Source organism: Rutidosis leptorrhynchoides, chromosome 4, assembly GCF_046630445.1.
Source record: "Rutidosis leptorrhynchoides isolate AG116_Rl617_1_P2 chromosome 4, CSIRO_AGI_Rlap_v1, whole genome shotgun sequence".
In the NCBI taxonomy this organism is placed as follows: Eukaryota; Viridiplantae; Streptophyta; class Magnoliopsida; order Asterales; family Asteraceae; genus Rutidosis; species Rutidosis leptorrhynchoides.
Window position 1 is genome coordinate 24,845,900 of NC_092336.1, and position 24,747 is coordinate 24,870,646.

General features: G+C 33.9%; 1 protein-coding gene and 1 pseudogene across 1 annotated transcript; both read right to left on the reverse strand.

Annotated features, from left to right (window-relative positions):
- Positions 1 to 2,318: 2,318 nt before the first annotated feature.
- Positions 2,319 to 4,069, reverse strand: LOC139840504 (cytochrome P450 81Q32-like). The gene is made up of 2 exons (XM_071830770.1): positions 3,167 to 4,069; positions 2,319 to 2,933 (listed from the first exon to the last, which is right to left on the reverse strand). Exons 1-2 carry the CDS (start codon positions 4,067 to 4,069, stop codon positions 2,319 to 2,321), a joined length of 1,518 nt encoding a protein of 505 aa, XP_071686871.1.
- Positions 4,070 to 5,235: 1,166 nt separating this feature from the next.
- LOC139840505 (cytochrome P450 81Q32-like) lies at positions 5,236 to 22,429 on the reverse strand (annotated as a pseudogene).
- Between the last annotated feature and the right edge of the window lie 2,318 nt (positions 22,430 to 24,747).

Sequence of the window (24,747 nt, forward strand, 5' to 3'; positions counted from 1 at the left end):
ATTTGGATGGTCTAGATTATAGATGTTAATAAAAATGAAAGGCTAGGATTAGTGATATGAATTTTAGATGATCTATTTTCAGCTTTGTTATTATAATATAAAGAGATACTTATATCTAATAGACAAAAAACGATGAATAGTAATCAGGGACAATTTCATCCTTTCATTTTTTTTTCCCTTCCACTTTTTTTTTTCTTTCCAAAAAAGCCACCTTACTTTGTTCAAAAATTAAAATCGACCTCCCCAACCAGGGGTAAAGTGTCACATAACCATTTGTCTAACCATTTTCATAATTTTTTTTTAAATAAACTCCACCCAAACATTCAACGGGTCATATCTTCTCGCTCGCAACGAGTTAAATTTTTCCGACACCATCGTTAAACTCGAAATAATTTTAGGAACACAATGTCACTAACTATACGCAAAACGGACGCTTTTTAAAAAATGATAAATATTTGAGATACTTTTCATACACGTTGATTTTGCATTAAATTTTTAAAAGTGCGGAGATGCACATATATTGTTAATTTAAAATAACATTTAAATCTTTCATGGATTATATCTTTTAGTTCGATTCGAGTTGCGCTTCAACGACATCATCATTAGCCACGAAATAATTTTACAAACTAAACGCAATTAAATACATTGAAAACCGAACTACCGGCGCGAAGGGAGGGTTCGAAAACTAGTTATATTTAATTAATCAAAATATCCATTTTAACGAATATAAATTAAGAAACCAACAGCTGCATTCATCAAAAATAAAAATACCAACGTTGGATATCCGACTTTGACCCCGACGCTAACGCCCTACAATGAGGTGCGTCGACCAGGAATGATCCGACGGTCGTATCTCATCGTCATTGACCGCCGAAGGTCGACTCCGTGTGCTCTTTAGTTCTTATTTTCCAAACTTAAAATACAATACACAACTGTTACAAACATGTGACTGAATCCAATTTGAATTATCGTAGTTAGGTTTGGCGATTCAATTTTTTTATTTTTTTTATTTTTATTTTTTTAATTTTAGAAATAATTTTAAGAATTTGTTTCATCGATTTTGGATTTGTTATATGAGCTTAATCGATTGTAGGTCTTATTTTTTTTTTTTTTTTTGGGATCTGTAGATTTTTTTAGATTTGTGATGTGATGGGTTATGTAATTTGTAGGGTTGTTAGATGGAGGTGATGAAGGAGAAGATGGTAAAAGGACAAAAATACTTTTTCCGTAACTTAATGGAAAAAGTTAACAATCGTTTAACACAGGGACTACCCTTGCAAGAGATGCAAACTACAGGACTATCCATTAAGCTAAAGACAAACCACAAGGATTATCCAAAAAATTTTGTATGTTGTGAGCGTTTCCCTAACTTCTAACCGATTAACCCAACACTAAAAAAAAGTAACGATCAATAAGTTCGAAGACCAAAGCTTTGAATTTCCTTGAACTGAAGATCCATAGTATCAGATCTTGATTTGTCAACACGAAGATGAAGAAATGAGCATCCACGGACAGATCATGTGACCGAATTTAGTACGGTATTGAACAAGCTAGGCTCTAACGTTATTAATATTTTAAATCTAACGAGGAAGTTCATGGTGTAGTTGTAGTAACTTGGTCGGATTTCATAAGGTATTTGATACTTAGGTTAGACATCAGAGAAGGCAACGTCAAAGAAAGTTTGCGAAGGGCAGGCTAGCCGAAGTCGAAGCAGGTTAATTTAAATCAGAGAACAAAAAGGTTGGTCAAATACAAGCTGCTTTGAAGATGCAATCAAAAGGTCGCGATAAGCAAAAGTCCTTAGATTTCTCTGGCTTATTGTGTTATCATAAAGCTAAAAACCAAATGTGGACAATGGAGGAGCACCTTAAGCACTCGTTCAAAACCTTAGCCAATCACCCTTTTAGTGTTTAATCTTGTTTAAATGATTAATTAAACCATTGGTTTATAAAACCTTAATTAAAAACTTTGCCAAGATCAAGCCTTAGTGCTTAATTAAACCATAACTAAGAACTTAATTACCTCTCCAACAGGTAATGCAATTAGCATATCCAATTGTGATAACTATCTTGAAACAGTAGCATCAACCAATTTCAAATAAGATGTAATTCAATCTTTAAGAAAATAAATGTAATTAAAGAGAGGTGATAAACACATATAGGGTCAAGCATTTTGACATATAGGTAGTGTAAACAAACAAACAACATACATGTGGTATCTTAAATTAAAACAACATTTTTTAAGGTAAACTCACACACATAACAGAAATTTTCACAGATATATACAAATATGTCCACTCTACACTTGAACCCACAACCTCAAAGTTCCATTAGAACATGACTCATAGTTTCGCGTGCTCTGCAACGAGCTTCCAATGGCACCTCCTTAGGCATGGTCAGACCTTTGCCTTCGGACAAGTCCACCAATTCTTCACCAACCCTTTCCCATTCAAAGCATTGGATCAACGCTGCTAACGTTAACCCAACAACCCTATTCGCAAGTCCTATACCAGGACATTGTCTACGACCCATCCCAAATGGTATAAACTTATACCCCTCATTTCCTATTTTCTCAAACCTCTCAGGTTTGAAACTTAATGAGTCATCCCATATTGTTGGGTCCCTATGGATAGCCCATGCGTTCACCAACACTATTGTTCCACCGGTTACATCAAACCCTCCAATCGTGCAGTCTTCTGATGCCTCATGTGGTACCAATAGTGGTACAGAATGGTATAGTCGTAGTGTTTCGTAGATGATGCATTGGATGTTTGGTAGATTGGGAAGATCAGTCTCTTGTACTAAGCGTTCTTGTCCAACATATCTATCGAGCTCTGTTCTAGCTTTGTCCAACACATCAGGATGATTTAAAAGAAGCGACATGGCCCATTCTATTGTCACTGATGAGGTGTCAGTACCCGCTTGTAGCAATGTCTATAAAAAATGTTAGGAAAAATGAATTAAATCTTAACATTATTGAACATGTCTAATGTAGTATGCATTAACCTTCAAGGACCAGTACCCTTTATTAAAATTTAAAAGTGTCATTAGTGCCAATAAATCTTAATTAACCATAAATTTACTATATTACACTTACTTTTCAACGTTTATAATGACCAATGGTCGTTTTTAACACATTTTGTATAGGCAAGGGTGAGCATACATACTAATAGATTGCCTTTGATTATATCATCAGTGTAGTATTGCGGGTTGGATTCTTGCAAAGTAAGCATAGAGTCGATAAATGTCGTATCCTTTCCTTTTGGTGAAGAATTGGATCGTCTACTTCTAATTTCGTTTATCAGATTTTGGGAAAAGCTATCACATTCATGTTGTAGTTTTAGTAGCCTCTTCTTATACCCGTTATAATCGATCCATCGTAACACTGCAATAAAGTCTTCACGATTTGATGCACCGAAAACTTCAAACACATCTCTTATAATCTCTTTGAATTTACTAGCTTCTTCAACGTCATCCACATCTGTCCCAAAATAGCGTTTATTAGCAACCATAATCATGACTATGTTAAACGACACTGCTTGAATTCTGGACCTCATTTCTACTTTTGCAAAATCTTGATAAGAATCTTTAGCAAGATTCTTAATCAATGATCGAACTTCGTCTTCTCTAACAGTGGTATAAGATTTAAGTTGAGTTGACGAAAATAATTCAAGGTTCATGATACGACGAAGGTCTCTCCAGAGTTGACCATAGGGTGCGGCACCAATTGTGGTGCACTCATAATCAAGATAATGCCCACTCAAAAGACGTGGTCTATTGGCTAATACGATGTCATTTTTGGTAAAGCATTCTTCGGCTAGTTGCGCTGAGGTTATTACAAGAACTGGGCGTGAGCCAAACCGAAGAGACATGATAGGACCATATTTGGAAGAAAGGTGTTTCAAGGCTCTATGAATTGGTCCATTATTCATTAGATGAAGATGGCCAATTATTGGGATAGAAGGTGGACTCGGTGCAAAATTTTTCTTCTTTTTGTGTGTAAAAAATTTGAAGACAACAATTAAAGACACCAAAAGAAAAAGAAAGCTGAAAGTATGAGTTTCTTCCATAGTTTGAATGTGTGTGGTTAGGGTATTCTTGTATACAGATATAGATGGAATATATAGTGAAGTCACCACACTTGAGCTCCGTGCCCACCTCCTTCATTTTGTCTCCATCCTTTTAACGAGTTTCAAGATTGTTCAGTTAACACACGATCTAACAAATATCCATCTGACCCGACTATATTTGTGAGCTCACTTGGTTTTACATATTTGCCTTCTTGTACGGTTGTGGAGGGTTCGAATCTTTCAGGCTTTTTTATTCAATCCATTGCTGGCACTTCCATTCAACCAATATTTTATATACCATGCTATTCCAATATTTCAATATACTATCAAATATTTTAAATTTGTTATTATATATAATATATAAATATAAATACATTACTCAGTATATAAAGAGAGCCTTCCCGTTACTTTCATGGGCCATATTCAACAAATAAAAGTGGACCTTTTATATAGAAAAATTTTTCATGTATAATAATAACAAGTTCAATAGTTGCTTTTCAAAAAAAAAAAATAATAATAATAATACTAAAAACGTCATGAGTACTAACATTAATAAAAAAAAAATTGTAAAAATGTAATATCAAATCAAATGGATATAGATATGCAATTCTGGACTATATTATTGAGAGTTTTTTAAATATTGGGCCATATGCAATTGCACACATTGCACTGCACGCTCTAATATCCAACTTTGTATATAAATACTATACTATTATTATTCATAGTATAATATATAATACTATAAATTTAATATAATATGTACATTATGGCGTTTTTTATAAACATATAATATATATATGTAAAAAATACTATTCTAGTGTAATATATATGACACAAGCACTGTATGTTTTATCTAGTTAAGGAGCATATGAATATAGGATTTAGATAACTAATGTGCGATTGTTATAGTTTACTGATTGTAAGGATGCTTGTGTATATTGAGATAAATACCAAGCTCTACCTAAAAATAATTCAAATTATGAAGTGTATAGAATAATACAACAAAAAAATATACAATTGAATAATGTTGAAAGAAACATTGAAATTAAAAATGACATTCAATTAATTTAAGAATAAGAATATGTACCTTAACTTATGTTGCAGCTCAGCGGAGTCGAACTCCTGACCGCACAGTAAGATGACGTTAATGTTTATGACACGAGCTCTCATAGTTCTTTTAGAACATGACTCATACTTTCGCGTGCTCTGCATCGAGCTTTCAGTGGCACCTTTTTAGGCATGATCAGACCTATACCTTCCGATAACCCACAAATTCTTCACCAACCATTTCCCATTCAAAACATTGGATCAACGCTGCTAACACTAACCCAATAACCCTATTCGCAAGCCTTATACCATGACACTGTCGACGACCCATCCAAAATGGTGTAAACCCATACCCCTCATTTCCCATATATTTTGTCAAACCTCTCGGGTTTGAAACTTAGTGAGTCATCCCATATTGTTGGGTCCCTATGGATAGCCAATGCGTTCACTAAGACCATTGTTCCACGGGCTACATCAAACCATCCAATGGTGCAGTCTTCTGATGGATCGTGCGCTACCAATAGTGGTGCAACTGGGTATAATCGTAGTATTTCGTTTATGATGCACTGGATGTACGGTAGATTGGGGAGATCAGTCTCTTGTACTAAACGTTCTTGTCCAACATATATATCGAGCTCCGTTCTAGCTTTGTTCAACACCAGGGTGATTTAGAAGAAGCGACATGGCACATTCTATTGTCACCGATGAAGTGTCGGTACCCGCTTGTAGCAATGTCTACACAAAGATATTAGGTTTCAACTTATTACCATATATACTAATTACCCACGGAATTTGGTCGTCTCCACAACATAAAAACAACATCAAGCAACAATTTTACATAAAAGGCCTCCACAATTTGTAAGATTTGCAAATTTTCTAGGGATAAAAAGTGCAACATCATTATTTTATTTAAATAAACCTAAAAAAATTTCACCCAAATTTTCTACGATCCGTATTTTCTCGATCGCCACGAGTTAAATTTTTTCGGCTTCACCGTTCAACTCGAAATATTTTTACTAACACAACGTTTAACGACCCGTCATAGTACACTTGACGACCATCGTTATCTTGGTCCCACAGCTTGATCATAACTCTATATGAATTTAATAAATAACCTTGCATTCTTTGTTTAAAAATGATTTCCTATAAAGGAAATCTACCAAAATATGTAAGTTTAGAAAAACCATACATTATTACTTAACCAAAAGTTGACCAAAACAAAGTCAACAACATCCACTATTAAATGTATCAAAATAGAATGCAAGTTATTGTTTAACAAAAGCTGTCATCATAAATATGCAGACTCTCTAAGCACAGCGGAAGCAATCAATCATGAACCTGAGAATAAAACATGCGAGTAACTGTCAACAAAAATGTTGAGTGGATTATAGGTTTAATATTGCAAACAATATTTAATTTAAACCATAAGAATTTATATTTGAAAACATAAAAACCCCTTTTTGGACCACAAAATTATATGCTAGAAAACATATAAAAACATTATTTCATTTACCGTGAGCCACCTGGTAACCACTTAACCATTTATTTACCCTTGCCGAACACAATAATTAATATACACCGAACAAGTGTATCTACAACAAATTACGAAGTACTAAACATTCCGATTATAAATTGCTAGCGCGACTAGCTCGAAATGGGGTTGTCAAACCCGATAGATCTATCCGTAGGATTCGCGTTCACTAGTAGAAACCAGTGATTACAGTTACCAGACTAGGGAATATTTTTGTTCAACTCACAATGAATAATTTAAACCAACTTCCACTTGTGTCCAAAATATAAAATAAATTGCATATATTCTCATCCCAAAAGATTTAAAATAAAAAATGGGATTATAACTCACCTTAATAGCAAACGAAGTAACCATACAAATAAGCGAACATCAATCGAAGTAAAGTGATCAAGAATGATCACAACGCCGACCTATAAATAAAGCAGGTCGATATAAATAACTAACTTATGTCAAGTCTTAGTATGATAGCTATTGTACATGTTGCAAGTAGACATAGAACAATACTCAACATGCAGCGGTTTGATCAGAACAGCGTACGGACACACACTTTCTATTTTTAGAAAGTTTCTATTTTTAGCAGGTTTCTATTTTTGGAAAGTTTCTATTTTTGGAAAGTTTCTATTTTTGGAAAATTTCCAAATTTAGAAAGTTTCTATTTTTAGAAAGTTTTAAGTTAGGAAAGTTTCCTTATTTATAAAGTCAACAAAAGTCAATTAAAAGTCAAAGTCAACAGAAAGTCAACTCAAAAGTCAACCTCGGTCAAACATAGTCAACATTCATTTTAAAAGTATAAGTTATAATAATAATATAAGTTATAATGTTAATTAAAGTTAAATATGTATAATTATGTCATAACATAAGCTTAATTAAATTAAAATGAATTATTAAAGTTGACATAAGTTTAAATGATATATTTAATATAACCTAAGTATTTAATTAATTACTTAAATATTAGTCATAATATAAGTATTATTAATTAATAATAAAATTTAAATCATATCATAAGTATTATTAATTAATAATGAATTATTAATCATATCATAAGTTTCTAATTATAATTATTAAATCATAAGTATTTAATAATTAAATTATAATTAAATAATAACTAAGCCTTATAATAATTAAATAATTAATTAATACTTATTATAAGTCTTATTATAATAATTTCATAATATAATTTTAATACTTACCATAAGTATTTTCCATTAATAATAAAAGTATTATTAATCATAAGTTTAATTAAAATGTTAATTAAATCATAAGTAATAATTAAATGATATAATAAATATATATCATAAGTCTTAAATAATAATAATTACTTTTTTTTATCATAAGTAATTAAATGATAATGAAATCCATTATTTTTATCATAAGTTTAATAATTAATCACAAGTTTTAAATCAAAAATTCATCGGGTCGTATCTTGAGCCCCGGGTGTCGGTTTTCGACGAGCCTTACATATATCTCAGCCTAATCAAACCACCCGACACTTTGGTACACTCAAGAACACACCAATAACAGTCCACAAGTCGTGGTTATCAGCCATGACACCACTTGAAACTTTAATTCTATCAAAATCGTGTTTTAGACGTAACGGGTAATTCGTGGCTCGGATTTAGATGACCCGAACATGAAAGTTCGTCCCACCATTAATCCTAACACACTAATACACCCTAAAGTCACCAAATATGGTCACAAAGTCGGACCAAACCTGGTTCATACCAAAATCACATTTCAATCTTAACAAAATACCACTTTGATCATATTTAGGGCTCCGGGAATCGAAACGACATGAATCTGGAGTCTAAAATTAATGTCTTGATGAGAGGAACTCATCTAGATACTTTATTTTAACTTTTATATCAGTCATAATATCAGAAGTACACGAAATAGCTGCTGTCCCAATTTTATCAAACCGAAAACATGTGTTTATGAGTAATTCTATGCATACAAACATCATTACAACAACAAGTAATCATCATACTATTAATATATAATCAAAATACAGAAATATAAAGAAAAAGTCAAAAGTTCTAGGGTTAGGGTTTATACCCTAATCAATAATCAAGAGGTGTAATCGCGTAGAGAAGAACGCGTAGAATCCGTTTATGCTAATGAATTGATGATCCAAGCTTGATTTTGTTGTAAAATGATGGTGATGGTGGTGGTATAGGTGACGGCTCACAAAGGGAGAAAGGGAGGAGATGGGAGAAAAATTATAAAGGCTAGGTTATGTGATAAAATGTAAAATGAAAGTGAAATCTCAAAAATGAAAAACAAGGAGGCTATACCCCCTCCCATTTTCGGCCGATGGGTATGGGGTGGGCCCCATTTGTGGGCCAATTTTCATTATGATAAGTTCCTAGTGGCCCGAATGCCCGAACGAAACCCGAAACGCGAAAACACGGCTACGCGATTAAATATTCGGAGAGATAACAAATACGCGATGAAAAATAAATATAAATACTATATATAATCATATGATATTAAAATATCATATTTAAAATAATTAGGACTTAAAAATCCTAAAAGCTCGACCGTTGGTTTGAAAACAGAAAAGATTCGCCGGATAGAAATCCGCGACACGTAGAAACGTGCAATTTAAAAATATGAATACAAATATTCATTCAACAAATAATAAAATATATTATTACAAAAAATAATAATATAGGTCATAGAAATGACGTGGCACGAATAACACTTAACGGTCGTTAAATAGTTAACGTTAAAAGATAACGGAAAAAGTAGGGTCGTTACAGTACCTTCCCGTTACGAAAATTTCGTCCCGAAATTTAAGCAGGTGCAGGGGTTGACTCGACATCTGAGAACAAATGCGGGTACTTCTGCCTCATCTGGTCTTCACGCTCCCAAGTGAACCCGGGACCGCGTCTGGCGTTCCATCTAACTCGAACAATAGGAATTCTGTTCTGCTTGAGAGTCTTAACATCTCGACCCATAATTTCAACAGGTTCCTCAATAAAATGTAGTTGCTTAACAACATGAAGCTCCTCCAGATAAATAGTCTTATCGGCCTCGACCAAACATGTGGCGATCGCTCCAAATCCATATGGACGAACACGTCATTTATTGATTTCATTGCGAGGTATTTGACCTCTATGTGATACGTTTTGTAACATTGCATTCGTTTGAAAAGGTATTTCATAAATGAATATATAAATTCCAGTTTTTTTTTACATCTGATGATTCCTACGTATAGACAATCACCATTTAAATGGTTTACAATAATACATCTGTTGACAATACAGTCAAAATAAGATACATGGTAATGGTTTGATGAATGCAAGTTTCTTGTATATAGCATGTATGACTCCAAACACATAACTTGTATCACGTATGAGCAAACAGCGGAAGACTTCTAGAATCCTGAGAATAAACATGCTTCAAGTGTCAACACAAAGGTTGGTGAGTTCATAGTTTTAATATTACACATAATCCGTATATCAATGTGGATTACAAAAGTTCAGTTGTTTTATTCAAAACGTTTATCAATAGGTTTTACATAAAAGGTGAATCACAAGATTTCAGTTGTTTCATCCGAAACGTTTATCAATCAGTTCTACAAAATTGAGCACCCTGGTAACTAAACTTTAACGTTTATATAATTTGTACCCTTTGTATAATCATCTTAATAATACACGCAAACCAACGTGTACGCTTCTCAAATAGCATACGTCCGTTAAAAGGCTAGCGCTCTAGCTCGGACGAGGATGTCAAGCCCTATGGATCCATATATAACTACTCGCGCCCACCAGTTCTTATAACCGGCAGTTACTAATTACCAAAGCTAAGGGATTTTCGGTTCAAACTCGGTGTAGAATTTAGTATGTACTTGTATCCATTGCGTTTAAAATAAAGTGCATGTATTCTCAGCCCAAAAATATAGTTTGAAAAAGGGATCATATGAAACTCACAGTTTAATATTGATATACAATATTGCAGGAAAGCACGTAGACGCATCGGAGATGATAAACACGAGGTTTGATTCACAAAAATACCCCCGAACATTACCCATAATTTCCTTGGCAATAACCCATATTTTCCTTAGCTCTAGCTCGCTCGGAAACTCGTTTTGAAAATTACTTGGACAGCACTCCGTCGTAATATTTTTTGTACATTATTATTTTTGTATCGCAAAAATAATAACACTAATAATAATAAAAAAATAATAAGATTAATAATAATCTTATTAATAATAATAATAATAATAATAATAATAATAATAAATAATAAATAATATTACGGAGTATATATATATTTGTGTATGTGTGTGATTTAAATCGAGCGAAAACACTGAAATTTATAGATGTGGCCTGAAATCTGGAGTCATGCGACTCGCATGGAAATGGCCTTCTGGCCATGCGACTCGCATGAGGACCAGGGACAGCTCACATTGTTTTGGCTCCTAGCTTGTCGACATAATATAAAATAAATATAAATATATAAATAATTAATATATTTATTTATATATTATATTTTATTCTTGTGCATAGTAGACTAGATATTTTTGGTCCGTTGCGTCGGGCGTTTCTTCTTGACTCGGGTCCCGGTTCCGGATTTTCAGACGTCCTTGCGTACTATTTTATATCGTGTACTTTGCGTTCCGCAACTTGTACTCTTGTCATTTTTTAGACGTTCTTCATCAATAATTTGAACCTTTTTAATTGTATCTTGTACATTTGAGCATTTTGGACCTTTCCGTCTTCAATTCTTCGTTTTCGCCTTTTGTCTTCGCACTTATTAAATATAAACGAATATTACTTGAATATGGAACAATTACAACTAAAATCCTGTCTTTCTTGGGGGATAATGCGATGAAATATATGTTCCTTTTTAGCCTTATCAATAGCCTTAAATTATCCCTTAATTATATCACTCAAAGTGTATCTTAAACTTTCGAGTGTTTTGGTCATTTACTTCTATAAATCATCGTCTCGCTATTTGTTAAAATACATTTTTATAATAGCGTTTTACTGTAGCAATTCACTGTAGCAAAGTCAATTTCACTGTAGCAAATAGTGATTTTCGAAAACACTGTAGCATTTTGAGTAATGTGGCAATTTGAAAACACTGTAACAAATTAGTGTTTAACTGGTTCATCTTAAACGCTTTAGTTAACTTATCTAAATATCAATTGAATCAATAAACGAATGTTACTATCGTTTATTATATATATGTATATATCTTTTTAATATACATAAATCAGTTTTTAAATACACATTGGAAGTTATTTATAAATAAATTTTAATAATAAATATTTCAACTTATCATATACATTCAAATAGATATTTAAACCAATAAGTTTAATGTACGGTATCAAACAATTAATACATTGTTACCTTTTCATGTTATAGTATATATGTATCTATTTACATATAATTGTTCTCGAATCGTCGAAAATAACCGAAGGGTATTTAAATATATAAAAGTAGTTCAAAAATTTTGAGATTTAGTTTTACAGACTTTGCTTATCGTGTCGAAAATGTTAATCATACAAAGATTAAGTTTAAATTTGGTCAGAAATTTCCGGGTCATCACAAAACACTTCTTTAAATTCGATACATGAAAAACGTCATGAACATCACTGAGTTCTTGTGGCAACTTCAAACGATAAGCCACAGGTCTAACTCTCTCAATAATCTCAAACAGTCCAACAAAATGAGGACTCAACTTTCCCCTTTTACCAAAACGTATTATACCCTTTCAAGGTGATACCCTCAACATAACACGATCACCAACCTGAAATTCAATATCGTTCCTTCTCTTATTAGCATAACTCTTTCGCCGACTTCTGGTGGTTCTCAAAATTCCCTTAATCTGTACGATCTTCTCGGTAGTCTCATGAATAATTCCTGGACTTGTGAGTTGAGCATCCCCAACCTCATCCCAACAGACAGGAGACCTACACTTTCTACCATACAGAGCTTCAAACGGTGCGGCTTTAATACTTGCATGATAACTTGTTGTTATAAGAAAATTTGGCCAACGGCAAGTATCTATCCTAACCATTACCAAAATCAATTATGCATGCCCTCAACATGCCTTCCAACGTTTGGATGGTCCTTTAATTATGACCATCCGACTGTGGATGATAAGCGGTGCTCATATCCAATTTAGTTCCCAAAGCATCTTGTAAGGACTGCCAAAACCTCGATGTAAATCAACTGTCTCGGTTCGAAATAATCAATACGGGAACACCATGTCTCGAAACCATCTCCTTCAAATAAAAACGAGTAAGCTTCTTTATTGAATCGGTTTCCTTAATTGGAAAGAAATGAGTTGACTTAGTGAGTCGGTCAACAATCACCCAAATGGTATCATAACCACCCACAACTCTCGGTAAATTCGTAATAAGGTCCATCGTAATACCTTCCCACTTCCACTTGGGAATTTCAGGTTGCACCAAAGGTCCTGACGGTTCTGATGTTCAGCTTTAACCTTAGCACAGGTCAAACACTTAGCCACATACGTAGCCACATCAGCCTTCAAATGAGGCCGCCAATACAACTCCTTAAGATCATGATACATCTTTCCTGAACCAGGATGAATAGAGTACCTAGACTTATGAGCCTCATCCAAAACAAGTTATCGCAGATCACCAAACTCCAGAACCCAAAGACGTCCCGCAAAATACCGACTACCATCGGTTCGTACCCCAAACTGTTTACTCAAGCCTCGGACCTTCCCGTTACGAAATTCTCCTCCTTCAAGGCTTCTTGTTGTACCTCAAGAATCTACCTAGCGAGGGTAGTTCAAATGGTCATACTCAAGGCTCTAAACCTACGAGGTTTAACTCTCTCTTTTCGACTTAAAGCATTGGCCACAACATTGGACCTTCCCGGATGATAGAGGAGTTCACAATAATACTCGTTCAATAACTCAATCCATCTTTGCTGTCTCAAATTAGCTGTTTTTGATCAAAAACATGTTGAAGACTTTTGTGATCAGTGTACACTGTACTTTTGACCTCATAATGATAATGTCTCCAAATCTTAAGCGCAAACACAATAGCTCCCAACTCTAAATCATGGGTTGTATAATTCTGCTCGTGAATCTTCAACTGACGCGACGCGTACGCAATAACTTTCTTTCGTTGCATCAAAACACAACTAAAGCCCTGACGCGATGCATCACAATAGACAACAAAATCATCATTACCCTCAGGTAGCGACAATTTCGGAGCGGTAGTCAACTTCTTCCTCAGAGTTTGAAAAGCAGTCTCTTGTTCATCCTTTCCCTCTTACTTTTTCCCCTTGTGCGTTAAAGCAGTCAGAGGTTTTGCTATAAAAGAGAAATCTTGAATGAACCTTCTATAGTAGTCCGCCAAACCTAGGAACTGACGAATCTGAGAAGGAGTTTTTAGAATTTCCCACTTCTCAATTGCCTCATTCTTAGCAGGATCAACTTGAATTCCCTTCTTACCAACAACGTGTCCAAGGAATTGAACTTCTTTCAACCAGAACGCGCACTTAGAGAACTTAGCATACAGCTCTTTCGTCCTCAACAAATCAAGGACCGACTTCAAATGTTCTTCGTGTTCTTGATCACTCTTGGAATAGATAAGAATATCACCGATGAAAATGAATACGAACTTGTCCAGATAAGGTCTACACACACGATTCATGAGGTCCATGAACACAGCAAGTGCGTTAGTCAATCCGGACGGCATAACAAGAAATTCGCAGTGACTATAACGGGTACGAAAAGCGGTTTTCAGAATATCAGTTTCTTTAGCCCGCAGTTGGTGATAACTGGAACGAAGATCGATCTTAGAATAAACAGATGAACCTTGAAGATGATCGAACAGATCATCGATTCTAGGAAGAGGGTAACGGTTTTTAACAGTGAGCTTGCTTAATTCACGATAATCCATACACGAACGAAACGAACCATCTTTCTTCTTAACAAACAGGACAGGAGCTCCCCAAGGGGACGAACTGGGACGAATGAAATATAGTTGCAACAATGAATGAAGAAATATATGGAGTAGTCACATCGGTGGCATAGATATTTAGGGCAATTCTCTCAAAGGGGATAACGAGGATCATGGACTTCAAAGTAAATTTTCATTACATTTCTGAAAGGAAGACGTACGAAAGGTGTGATATTTCAACAAGAGTGAACTTCCTCGCACAATGAGCGAGTCAATCTAGGATTCATCCTTATTCTTAAATTTATATGCGGATGGAAAGAAACGTGAATCGTGGACTATAAAGAATAGTCGACTCCAGGTGAGATGAATCTCCAAAAATGATTCCATGCACCTCAAAGTATTGAATCATGGGATTGATGTTTACGAGGGTATTGCGGTTAACAACGAATTTTGAGAGTAGAAACTCGTCATACGGTCTAGTGTAATATATATCCATGATACCCACTATACAACAGTTGGGGTAGAAATCCACCTAACGCCTTTTCTATAATAGGGTGACCACCGAGTGTTCCCCAGAAAATTGATTTATCGATCCGCATTTCGGCCATGTCCAACCATAAGAGGAAAAATTTTATGAGCGCAAAGACTTTCCAACAAATTTTATAAACCGGCATCCAAAGTGGTGCAAGAGTTTTTATCAATGAACTTAATGGTAAGTTTCATCCTTAAACGGAGGCTGAGAAGAACTGTGATCCAAACACTCTGTAGAGTAATGCGAAAATTTGATAAAATCAATCAAAGGAGTTTTGAAAAAGCTTTAAACGTTTGATGTGACAACATAAACGGAACGAAGTTCTTAGTAAATTTAGAAGTATGTACAACGTGTACCATTTTTTTTATAAAACAAATTGATTAAATCAAACAGCTCAATAAATGACTGGTTTTAAAATAATTTTGAAGGTATGATTTAGTATATACTAGCCAAAATAGGTAAAGGTATATTTATTCATTTGAATCCATACGTACATATGCGATTTTATAAATTGTATACATGACAAAATATTTCATTACTTCTATTTGCCCATAAATCCCGTGAGAACCGCCCAATTAAACGAATGTGTAAAACTCCCGATGATAAACTGAGTATATGTAATTCAGAGGTTACAAGTTGAAGTAAGATCGTGGAAGATCGAGTAGAGGACTTGAATCGTCGTGCGACATTTGACCAACAAATGTTACGAGGTCATGAAAACCAATGAGTTAAATATTGTTTTGACTATTATCATGACATAAGTCCTTGGGCCAAAACTCTTTCCGAGCGAAGCTGTTGCTAACAAGCGAGTTATGAATGATAAAAGCATGGGATAAAACGAGTTTCCCGTATCTCAACAATTAAGAAAATGAGTATCTTTCCTACCCATGTAATACATCGGAATTTCTGAATGAGTAGTGTAAAAATTTTCTTTGGCTCGCTTTCTATTCCTCATGTCACAATATTGGGACTTCTTTATGAATTAACGTAATATAATCACGTTGGCCTGACGCCATTATATTTCACTAATTCATAGTTCCATTCCAATAGCACTACATGAGGTCAGGACACGCGATCAACCTCGAATTTCCACACAATTTCTCTAAAACGATTTCTTAAACAATGTGCTACGGATAGCACAAGAGACAAAACATCCAAGGTAATGAATAGCAGCAACGATGACATAGAAATGTCTTCGAAGTACTAAGAATCTCTAAAAGTCAAGAATGACGTTTTCCGGTTCAAAAACCAAGGCACATAGGCACAACGGCAGAAAGGCATGTAATATAACAAGAATGTTATATACCTAAACATAATAGCTGACATTGAAATGTCGAGCCTTTAGAAGTCAAGAATGACATCTCGCGTAATATAACTCAAACGTCATATACATAACCATAATAGATGACATAGAAATGTCGTAAATTTCAGAAGTCCAGAATGACATCCCTCGGTTTCGCTACCCGAGGTGTTCATATAAGGATAAGTTCGCAAGAGTCGAAGAATACGTTTAAATCGGAATGAGAGTTCCTCCCGGATTAGGAACATAATAGAGATGTATGTATGATAACAATATACATACCAATACGATACAAGTAATCACATATAATAATATATTATAGGCCGGGCTGTAGACTAGACTCACTATTGCACCCTATTGACTCGGGTAACGACATCAATGCAGCCTAATTCCCTACAACCAGAGCTCTGATACCAACTTTAACGACCCGTCATAGTACACTTGACGACCATCGTTATCTTGGTCCCACAGCTTGATCATAACTCTATATGAATTTAATAAATAACCTTGCATTCTTTGTTTAAAAATGATTTCCTATAAAGGAAATCTACCAAAATATGTAAGTTTAGAAAAACCATACATTATTACTTAACCAAAAGTTGACCAAAACAAAGTCAACAACATTCACTATTAAATGTATCAAAATAGAATGCAAGTTATTGTTTAACAAAAGCTGCCATCATAAATATGCAGACTCTCTAAGCACAGCGGAAGCAATCAATCATGAACCTGAGAATAAAACATGCGAGTAACTGTCAACAAAAATGTTGAGTGAATTATAGGTATAATATTGCAAACAATATTTAATTTAAACCATAAGAATTTATGTTTGAAAACATAAAAACCCCTTTTTGGACCACAAAATTATATGCTAGAAAACATATAAAAACATTATTCCATTTACCGTGAGCCACCTGATAACCACTTAACCATTTATTTACCCTTGCAAACACAATAATTAATATACACCGAACAAGTGTATCTACAACAAATTTCGAAGTACTAAACATTCCGATTATAAATTGCTAGCGCGACTAGCTCGAAATGGGGTTGTCAAACCCGATAGATCTATCCGTAGGATTCGCGTTCACTAGTAGAAACCAGTGATTACAGTTACCAGACTAGGAAATATTTTTGTTCAACTCACAATGAATAATTTAAACCAACTTCCACTTGTGTCCAAAATATAAAATAAATTGCATGTATTCTCATCCCAAAAGATTTAAAATAGAAAATGGGACTATAACTCACCTTAATAGCAAACGAAGTAACCATACAAATAAGCAAACATCAATCGAAGTAAAGTGATCAAGAATGATCACAACGCCGACCTATAAATAAAGCAGGTCGATATAAATAACTAACTTAGGTCAAGTCTTAGTATGATAGCTATTGTACATGATGCAAGTAGACATAGAACAATACTCAACATGCAGCGGTTTGATCGGAACAGCGTACGGACACACACTTTCTATTTTTAGAAAGTTTCTATTTTTAGCAGGTTTCCATTTTTGGAAATTTTCTATTTTTGAAAAGTTTCTATTTTTGGAAAGTTTCTATTTTTGGAAAGTTTCCAAATTTAGAAAGTTTCTATTTTTAGAAAGTTTTAAGTTAGGAAAGTTTCCTTATTTAGAAAGTCAACAAAAGTCAACTGAAAGTCAAAGTCAACCGAAAGTCAACTCAAAAGTCAAACTCGGTCAAACATAGTCAACATTCATTTTAAAAGTATAAGTTATAATAATAATATAAGTTATAATGTTAATTAAAGTTAAATATGTATAATTATGTCATAACATAAGTTTAATTAAATTAAAATGAATTATTAAAGTTGACATAAGTTTAAATGATATATTTAATATAACCTAAGTATTTAATTAATTACTTAAATATTAGTCATAATATAAGTATTATTAATTAATAATAAAATTTAAATCATATCATAAGTATTATTAATTAATAATGAATTATTAATCATATCATAAGTTTCTAATTATAATTATTAAATCATAAGTATTTAATAATTAAATTATAATTAAATAATAACTAAGCCTTATAATTATTAAATAATTAATTAATACTTATTATAAGTCTTATTATAATAATTTCATAACATAAGTTTAATACTTATCATAAGTATTTTCCATTAATAATAAAAGTATTATTAATCATAAGTTTAATTAAAATGTTAATTAAATCATAAGTAATAATTAAATGATATAATAAATATATATCATAAGTCTTAAATAATAATAATTACTTTTTTATCATAAGTAATTAAATGATAATGAAATCCATTATTTTTATCATAAGTTTAATAATTAATCACAAGTTTTAAATCAAAAATTCATCGGGTCATATCTTGAGCCCCAAGTGTCGGTTTTCGGCGAGCCTTACATATATCTCCGCCTAATCAAACCACCCGACACTTTGGTACACTCAAGAACACACCAAGAACAGTCCACAAGTCATGTTTATCAGCCATGACACCACTTGAAACTTTAATTCAATCAAAATCGTGTTTTAGACGTAACGGGTGATTCGTGGCTCGGATTTAGATGACCCGAACATGAAAGTTCGTCCCACCATTAATCCTAACACACTAACACACCCTAAAGTCACCAAATATGGTCACAAAGTCGGACCAAACCTGGTTCATACCAAAATCACATTTCAATCTTAACAAAATACCACTTTGATCATATTTAGGGCTCCGGGAATCGAAACGACATGAATCTGGAGTCTAAAATTAATGTCTTGATGAGAGGAACTCATCTAGATACTTTATTTTAACTTTTATATCAGTCACAATATCAGAAGTACACGAAATAGCTGCTGTCCCAATTTTATCAAACCGAAAACATGTGTTTATGAGTAATTCTATGCATACAAACATCATTACAACAACAAGTAATCATCATACTATTAATATATAATCAAAATACAGAAATATAAAGAAAAAGTCAAAAGTTCTAGGGTTAGGGTTTATACCCTAATCAATAATCAAGAGGTGTAATCGCGTAGAGAAGAACGCGTAGAATCCGTTTATGCTAATGAATTGATGATCCAAGCTTGATTTTGTTGTAAAATGATGGTGATGGTGGTGGTATAGGTGACGGCTCACAAAGGGAGAAAGGGAGGAGATGGGAGAAAAATTATAAAGGCTAGGTTATGTGATAAAATGTAAAATGAAAGTGAAATCTCAAAAATGAAAAACAAGGAGGCTATACCCCCTCCCATTTTCGGCCGATGGGTATGGGGTGGGCCCTATTTGTGGGCCAATTTGCATTATGATAAGTTCCTAGTGGCCCGAATGCCCGAACGAAACCCGAAACGCGAAAACACGGCTACGCGATTAAATATTCGGAGAGATAACAAATACGCGATGAAAAATAAATATAAATACTATATATAATCATATGATATTAAAATATCATATTTAAAATAATTAGGACTTAAAAATCCTAAAAGCTCGACCGTTGGTTTGAAAACCGAAAAGATTCGCCGGATAGAAATCCGCTACACGTAGAAACGTGCAATTTAAAAATATGAATACAAATATTCATTTAACAAATAATAAAATATATTATTACAAAAAATAATAATATAGGTCATAGAAATGACGTGGCACGAATAACAGTTAACGGTCGTTAAATAGTTAACGGTAAAAGATAACGGAAAAGGTAGGGTCGTTACACAACGCAACTAACTATGTGTGAAACGGGGGTGTTTTTAGAAAACGCTAAATATTTCGGAATTTTTTTTCATATATATACGTAAACGTATAATAAAAAACCTAAACTAACCACATCATAGCGATGGTTCTTTTTTTTTTATGCGATTTTCTTGGCGATAAAAACGCGGAGTCCGTTAGGTATACTAGGTACTAACCACGTGTTTTCAAACATACCCGTTCTATAAATACATAACGCTGCGTTAAATATGAATATGCAATCTGAAAGGCTCTGCGGCATCGCGCGGCCCAATATGTTTCTAGTTAAAAACAAAAAAGAATTTTATCATGCTATTATAGAACAAGCCTAATATAGTATGCATAAACCTTCACAGATCACTAGGTACACTTTTTCCTTTACCAAAATTTATAAGTGTCACTGATGCCATTAAATCCTAGTTATCCATAGATTTACTATTTTTACACTTATTCTTTTCCCAAACTTGAATTCAAAAATAAAGATAAATAGTGATGATGAACTTCTGCAAAACTATTCTATAAATGACAATAGTTAGTGTTGTTTTAAACATTAATAATTTGTAGAAGACAACCTCTTACGAAGGTAAACATATAAGGTATTCCTAATCAGGGCTACCCGAGAAATTGTAGTATTTTTTACTCAGATGTACGCAACCTTAACCGATAAACTAAATCTTTTAGATGTTACTATGTACTTTATAACGTTTATAAAGGCCAATGGTCGTTTTTGCATACATACCAATAGATTGCCTTTGATCATATCATCAGTGTAGTATTACAGGTCTGATTCCTGCAAAGAAAGCATAGAGTCAATGTATCATTTCCTTTTAGTGTAGAACTAGACCGTGTACTCCTAATTTCGTCTATTAAATTTTGTGAAAAGCTATCACATTCATGTTGTAATTTCAATGGCCTTTTCTTAAATCCCTTAAAATCGATCCATCATAAGACAGTAATGAAGTCCCCAGGATTTGATGCACCACTAACTTCAAATACATCTCTTATTATATTTTGAAATTTACCGGCTTCTTCAAAGTCTCCAACATCCGTCCCAAAATAGCGTTTATTAGCAACCATAATCATGACGACACTGCTTGAATTCTGAATCTCATTTATACATTTGCAAAATATTGAAAAGAATCTTTAGCAAGATTTTTTGATCAATGATCGAACTTCGTCTTCTCTGACACCAGTGTAAGATTTTAGCCGAGTTGTTGAAAATAGTTCAAATGTAATGATACGCCGAAGGTCTCTCCAAAGTTGACTATAGGGTGCAGCATCAACTGTGGTGCATTCATAGTCAAAATACTTCCCACTTAAAAGACGCGGTCTATTGGCTAATACGACATCATTTTTGGTAAAGCCAGGGATTGAGCATGTTCTAAGTGTGCTATAGAACAGGGCCCATAATCCGAAGGGGCCCAAGAAAAACTCAACATATATTATATTTAGTGATCCACCGCAAGTCCATTAATTGTTTGATATTAAGTTTTTTGCAACCGCTATTTTGAACCGTTATTTTGCAACCGCTATTTTGAAAGATGGTAGTACTCATGATACTATTAGTTTTATAGAGCTTATTATTATAAATATGAAAAAATTTATGATACAAAATGCCTAATTTGTATTTGCTGAACAGGGCCCATATTTTTAACGGGACGGCCCTGGGTAAAGCATTCTTCGGCTAGTGGCACTGAGGTTATTACAAGAACTGGGCGTGAGCCGAACCGACGCGGCATGATAGTACCATATTTGGAAGAAAGGTGTTGCAAGACTCTATGAATTGATCCATTTATTAGATGAAGATGGCCAGTTATTGGGATTGAAGGTGGACATGGTGCAATAATTCTCTTTTTTATTTTGTGTGAAAAACAATTTAAAATCAATAAGATAAGACACTAAAATTAAAAGAATGCTGAGGATATGAGTTTCATCATCCATAGTTTATAGTTTGAATGTATGTGTTTTAAGATCACATACATAGAGGTATATATTGTAATACCCGTTCCACATCGACTTGTGTAAGAAAGTTTGAGTCCCTTATAAGGTAACTTTCATCCTTACCAGACACAACACGTTTTCGGACTACAAGTACAACAGATCCCGTCAGAACTCTGCAGTTAAGCGTGCTCGAGCGGGAGTAGTACTAGGATGGGGTGACCTCATGGGAAGACCTCCAGTGGTCACCAAGAAAAATTCGTACGCCTACGAGCAAAGCGGACAATATTGTGGTCGCGGTAAGGCGGGATGTTACAGATGGTAACAGAGTACTAGCCTCTCGGGGTGTGGCGGGCACTCGGCTCGTGCATCTCCTGAGGTATGGATCATTTGTATCAATTTGTTTCGACATGACGAGGACGTCAGGATTCTAAGTGGGGGAGTTTGTAATACCCCGTTCCATATCGATTTGTGTAAGAAAGTTTGAGTCCCTTATAAGAAAGTTTGTAATACAAGACACAACGCGTTTTGGGGCTACAACCACAGCAGATCCCGTCAGAACTCTACAGTTAAGCGTGCTCGAGCGGGAGTAGTACTTGGATGGGTGACCTCCTGGGAAGACCTCGTGTGGTCATCAAGAAAAAGCCGTGCGCCTACAGGCAAAGCGGACAATATTGTGGTAAGGCGGGATGTTACATATATAATATAAACTATCAATCTTCTATTCCAACTTTCTTATGCCACTTGCAAGATATGAAGATATTCAATTAAACCGACCAAACCAAATGGGTTGGTTTCACAAAACCCATCAAATTTATATATTAATCCCAATCTTAAGTTTCAATCACCCATACCAGTAATTATTTATGAATCCAAATAACCAATACCCACTTATTAGAAACGCCCCGAGTAAAAGAAAGGAAGTTTCGTGTTAAGGTTACTACTTGGGAGGATGAATATTTTGCTTAAATGTACGTATATATAGTTAAAGCGAGTTATCTAGTGACTGTTTTGACACTTTCCTCAATGCCCAAATTGTAATACTAGTGAGGTTAGAATTTAAGTCGTCCTGTGAAATATGAGTATTGCACACCAATCATGTTGCGATGGTGGCGGAACTTGAAGCTTATAATTAGGGGGGCGAAAATAGAGAACATTCAAAAATTTGAATGTAGTACATAACAAAAATAAGAATAAGAATCATCATCATAATAGCTTATAGATTGATGAACTACAACTATGAACTTGTGATTATAAACATAAATTTTAAAGATTTAAAAACAAAAGTTAAAAAAGGGTATTAAACATAGATGAATTGGTTATGTAAAACATGATAACAAACATATTTATGGTATTACGTAGTATATGAACAGTAAGAAGGCAGTTCAAGAATAAAGTGATGATAAAATGAATTTATTTTGAGACATTGGCTGGCAGGGCTGCTTAAAATAAATATGCCGGACTACAACTTTGATGTTAACATGACAATATTTTTGAGAAAGAGAAAGCGATGGTCTAAGGTGCCTGACCTTAAATACCCAAAAAGAAAAAACCAAATCTAATACATTGTACTCTTTTTATCCTTAAACACTAGAAGACATACAATACTAACTCAAAAGTGTAGGGTGGCCATGGAGCTCTTTTTATTAGTTATAAATTAGTTTGATTAAAAAACAAGTCCGAAAACTGCTTGCTTTACCCACAATCTCTCGTGGAGCAAACCTTAGTTACCATAACTAATTTAATTTACTCCCTCCGTCCCAAAAAGATGGTATGGTTTGACTTTTCGTTGGATTTAAGAGATGTTCGCTTTGTCCATTTTGCCCTTAATTTAATTGATCAAGAATTGCTTAAATTGTTAATGAGTTGCCATATTTAATTGTATCTTCCAATAATAGAGGAGATTTAATTGGAACTTTAAGGGATTTTTATTGTTATTTTGAGTAAGGGACAATTTTTTTGGGACAAACAAAAATAGTAAGGTAGACAATTATTTTGGGACGGAGGAAGTAATTAAGTAATTTTAGATTGGTACATGACGCCCTTCAATAATGTCCATCGATTCTTTGCAAGAGAAACAAGTGATGTCACTTGGCCCCTTCACTGTGCAAAACCCATGAGAAGCGTTAGACACAAGCCATGCCACAATGGCCCTAATGCGGTGTTGTGGGGAAGCTCAACGAAGAGTGTGGGCGGGCGAGCAATGGTCAATACAACGAAAACATACGAGACACGGCGTTTTCTAATTCGTTCATTTTGTTTGACTAATCAAATTTCAAAAATGTATTCGTCAATAGTTTCTGCTTTTCAAGGTTGATTTAGAATTTTCGATATTTGGTCGGCGATATGATGGTTTCAGGGGGTTCGAGATTCCCAGGTGACTTGTTTATTTGGTTACACATTGACTTCTTCTCTCACCGCGTCATTCCGGTTCATTAGAGTGTCACAAATCTGCGCCATCAAATGCAAGCAGATGATTTACTCTTTGATGAATGTTCATGGAGTGTAAGACGTGAGTTTGAATAGTTTGTTGGTAATTTAGTATTTGTGCAATGTATAATAGTGTCGTGATTAATTTTTGGATCTATTATCATTTAGATTCTCTTTTTTGTCAGAAAAATATATAAATAATATAATTATAATTAACAATAATAATAATAATAATAATAATAATAATAATAATAATAATAAATTAAATTTATATTCAATTCTATATTATATTTTATTATA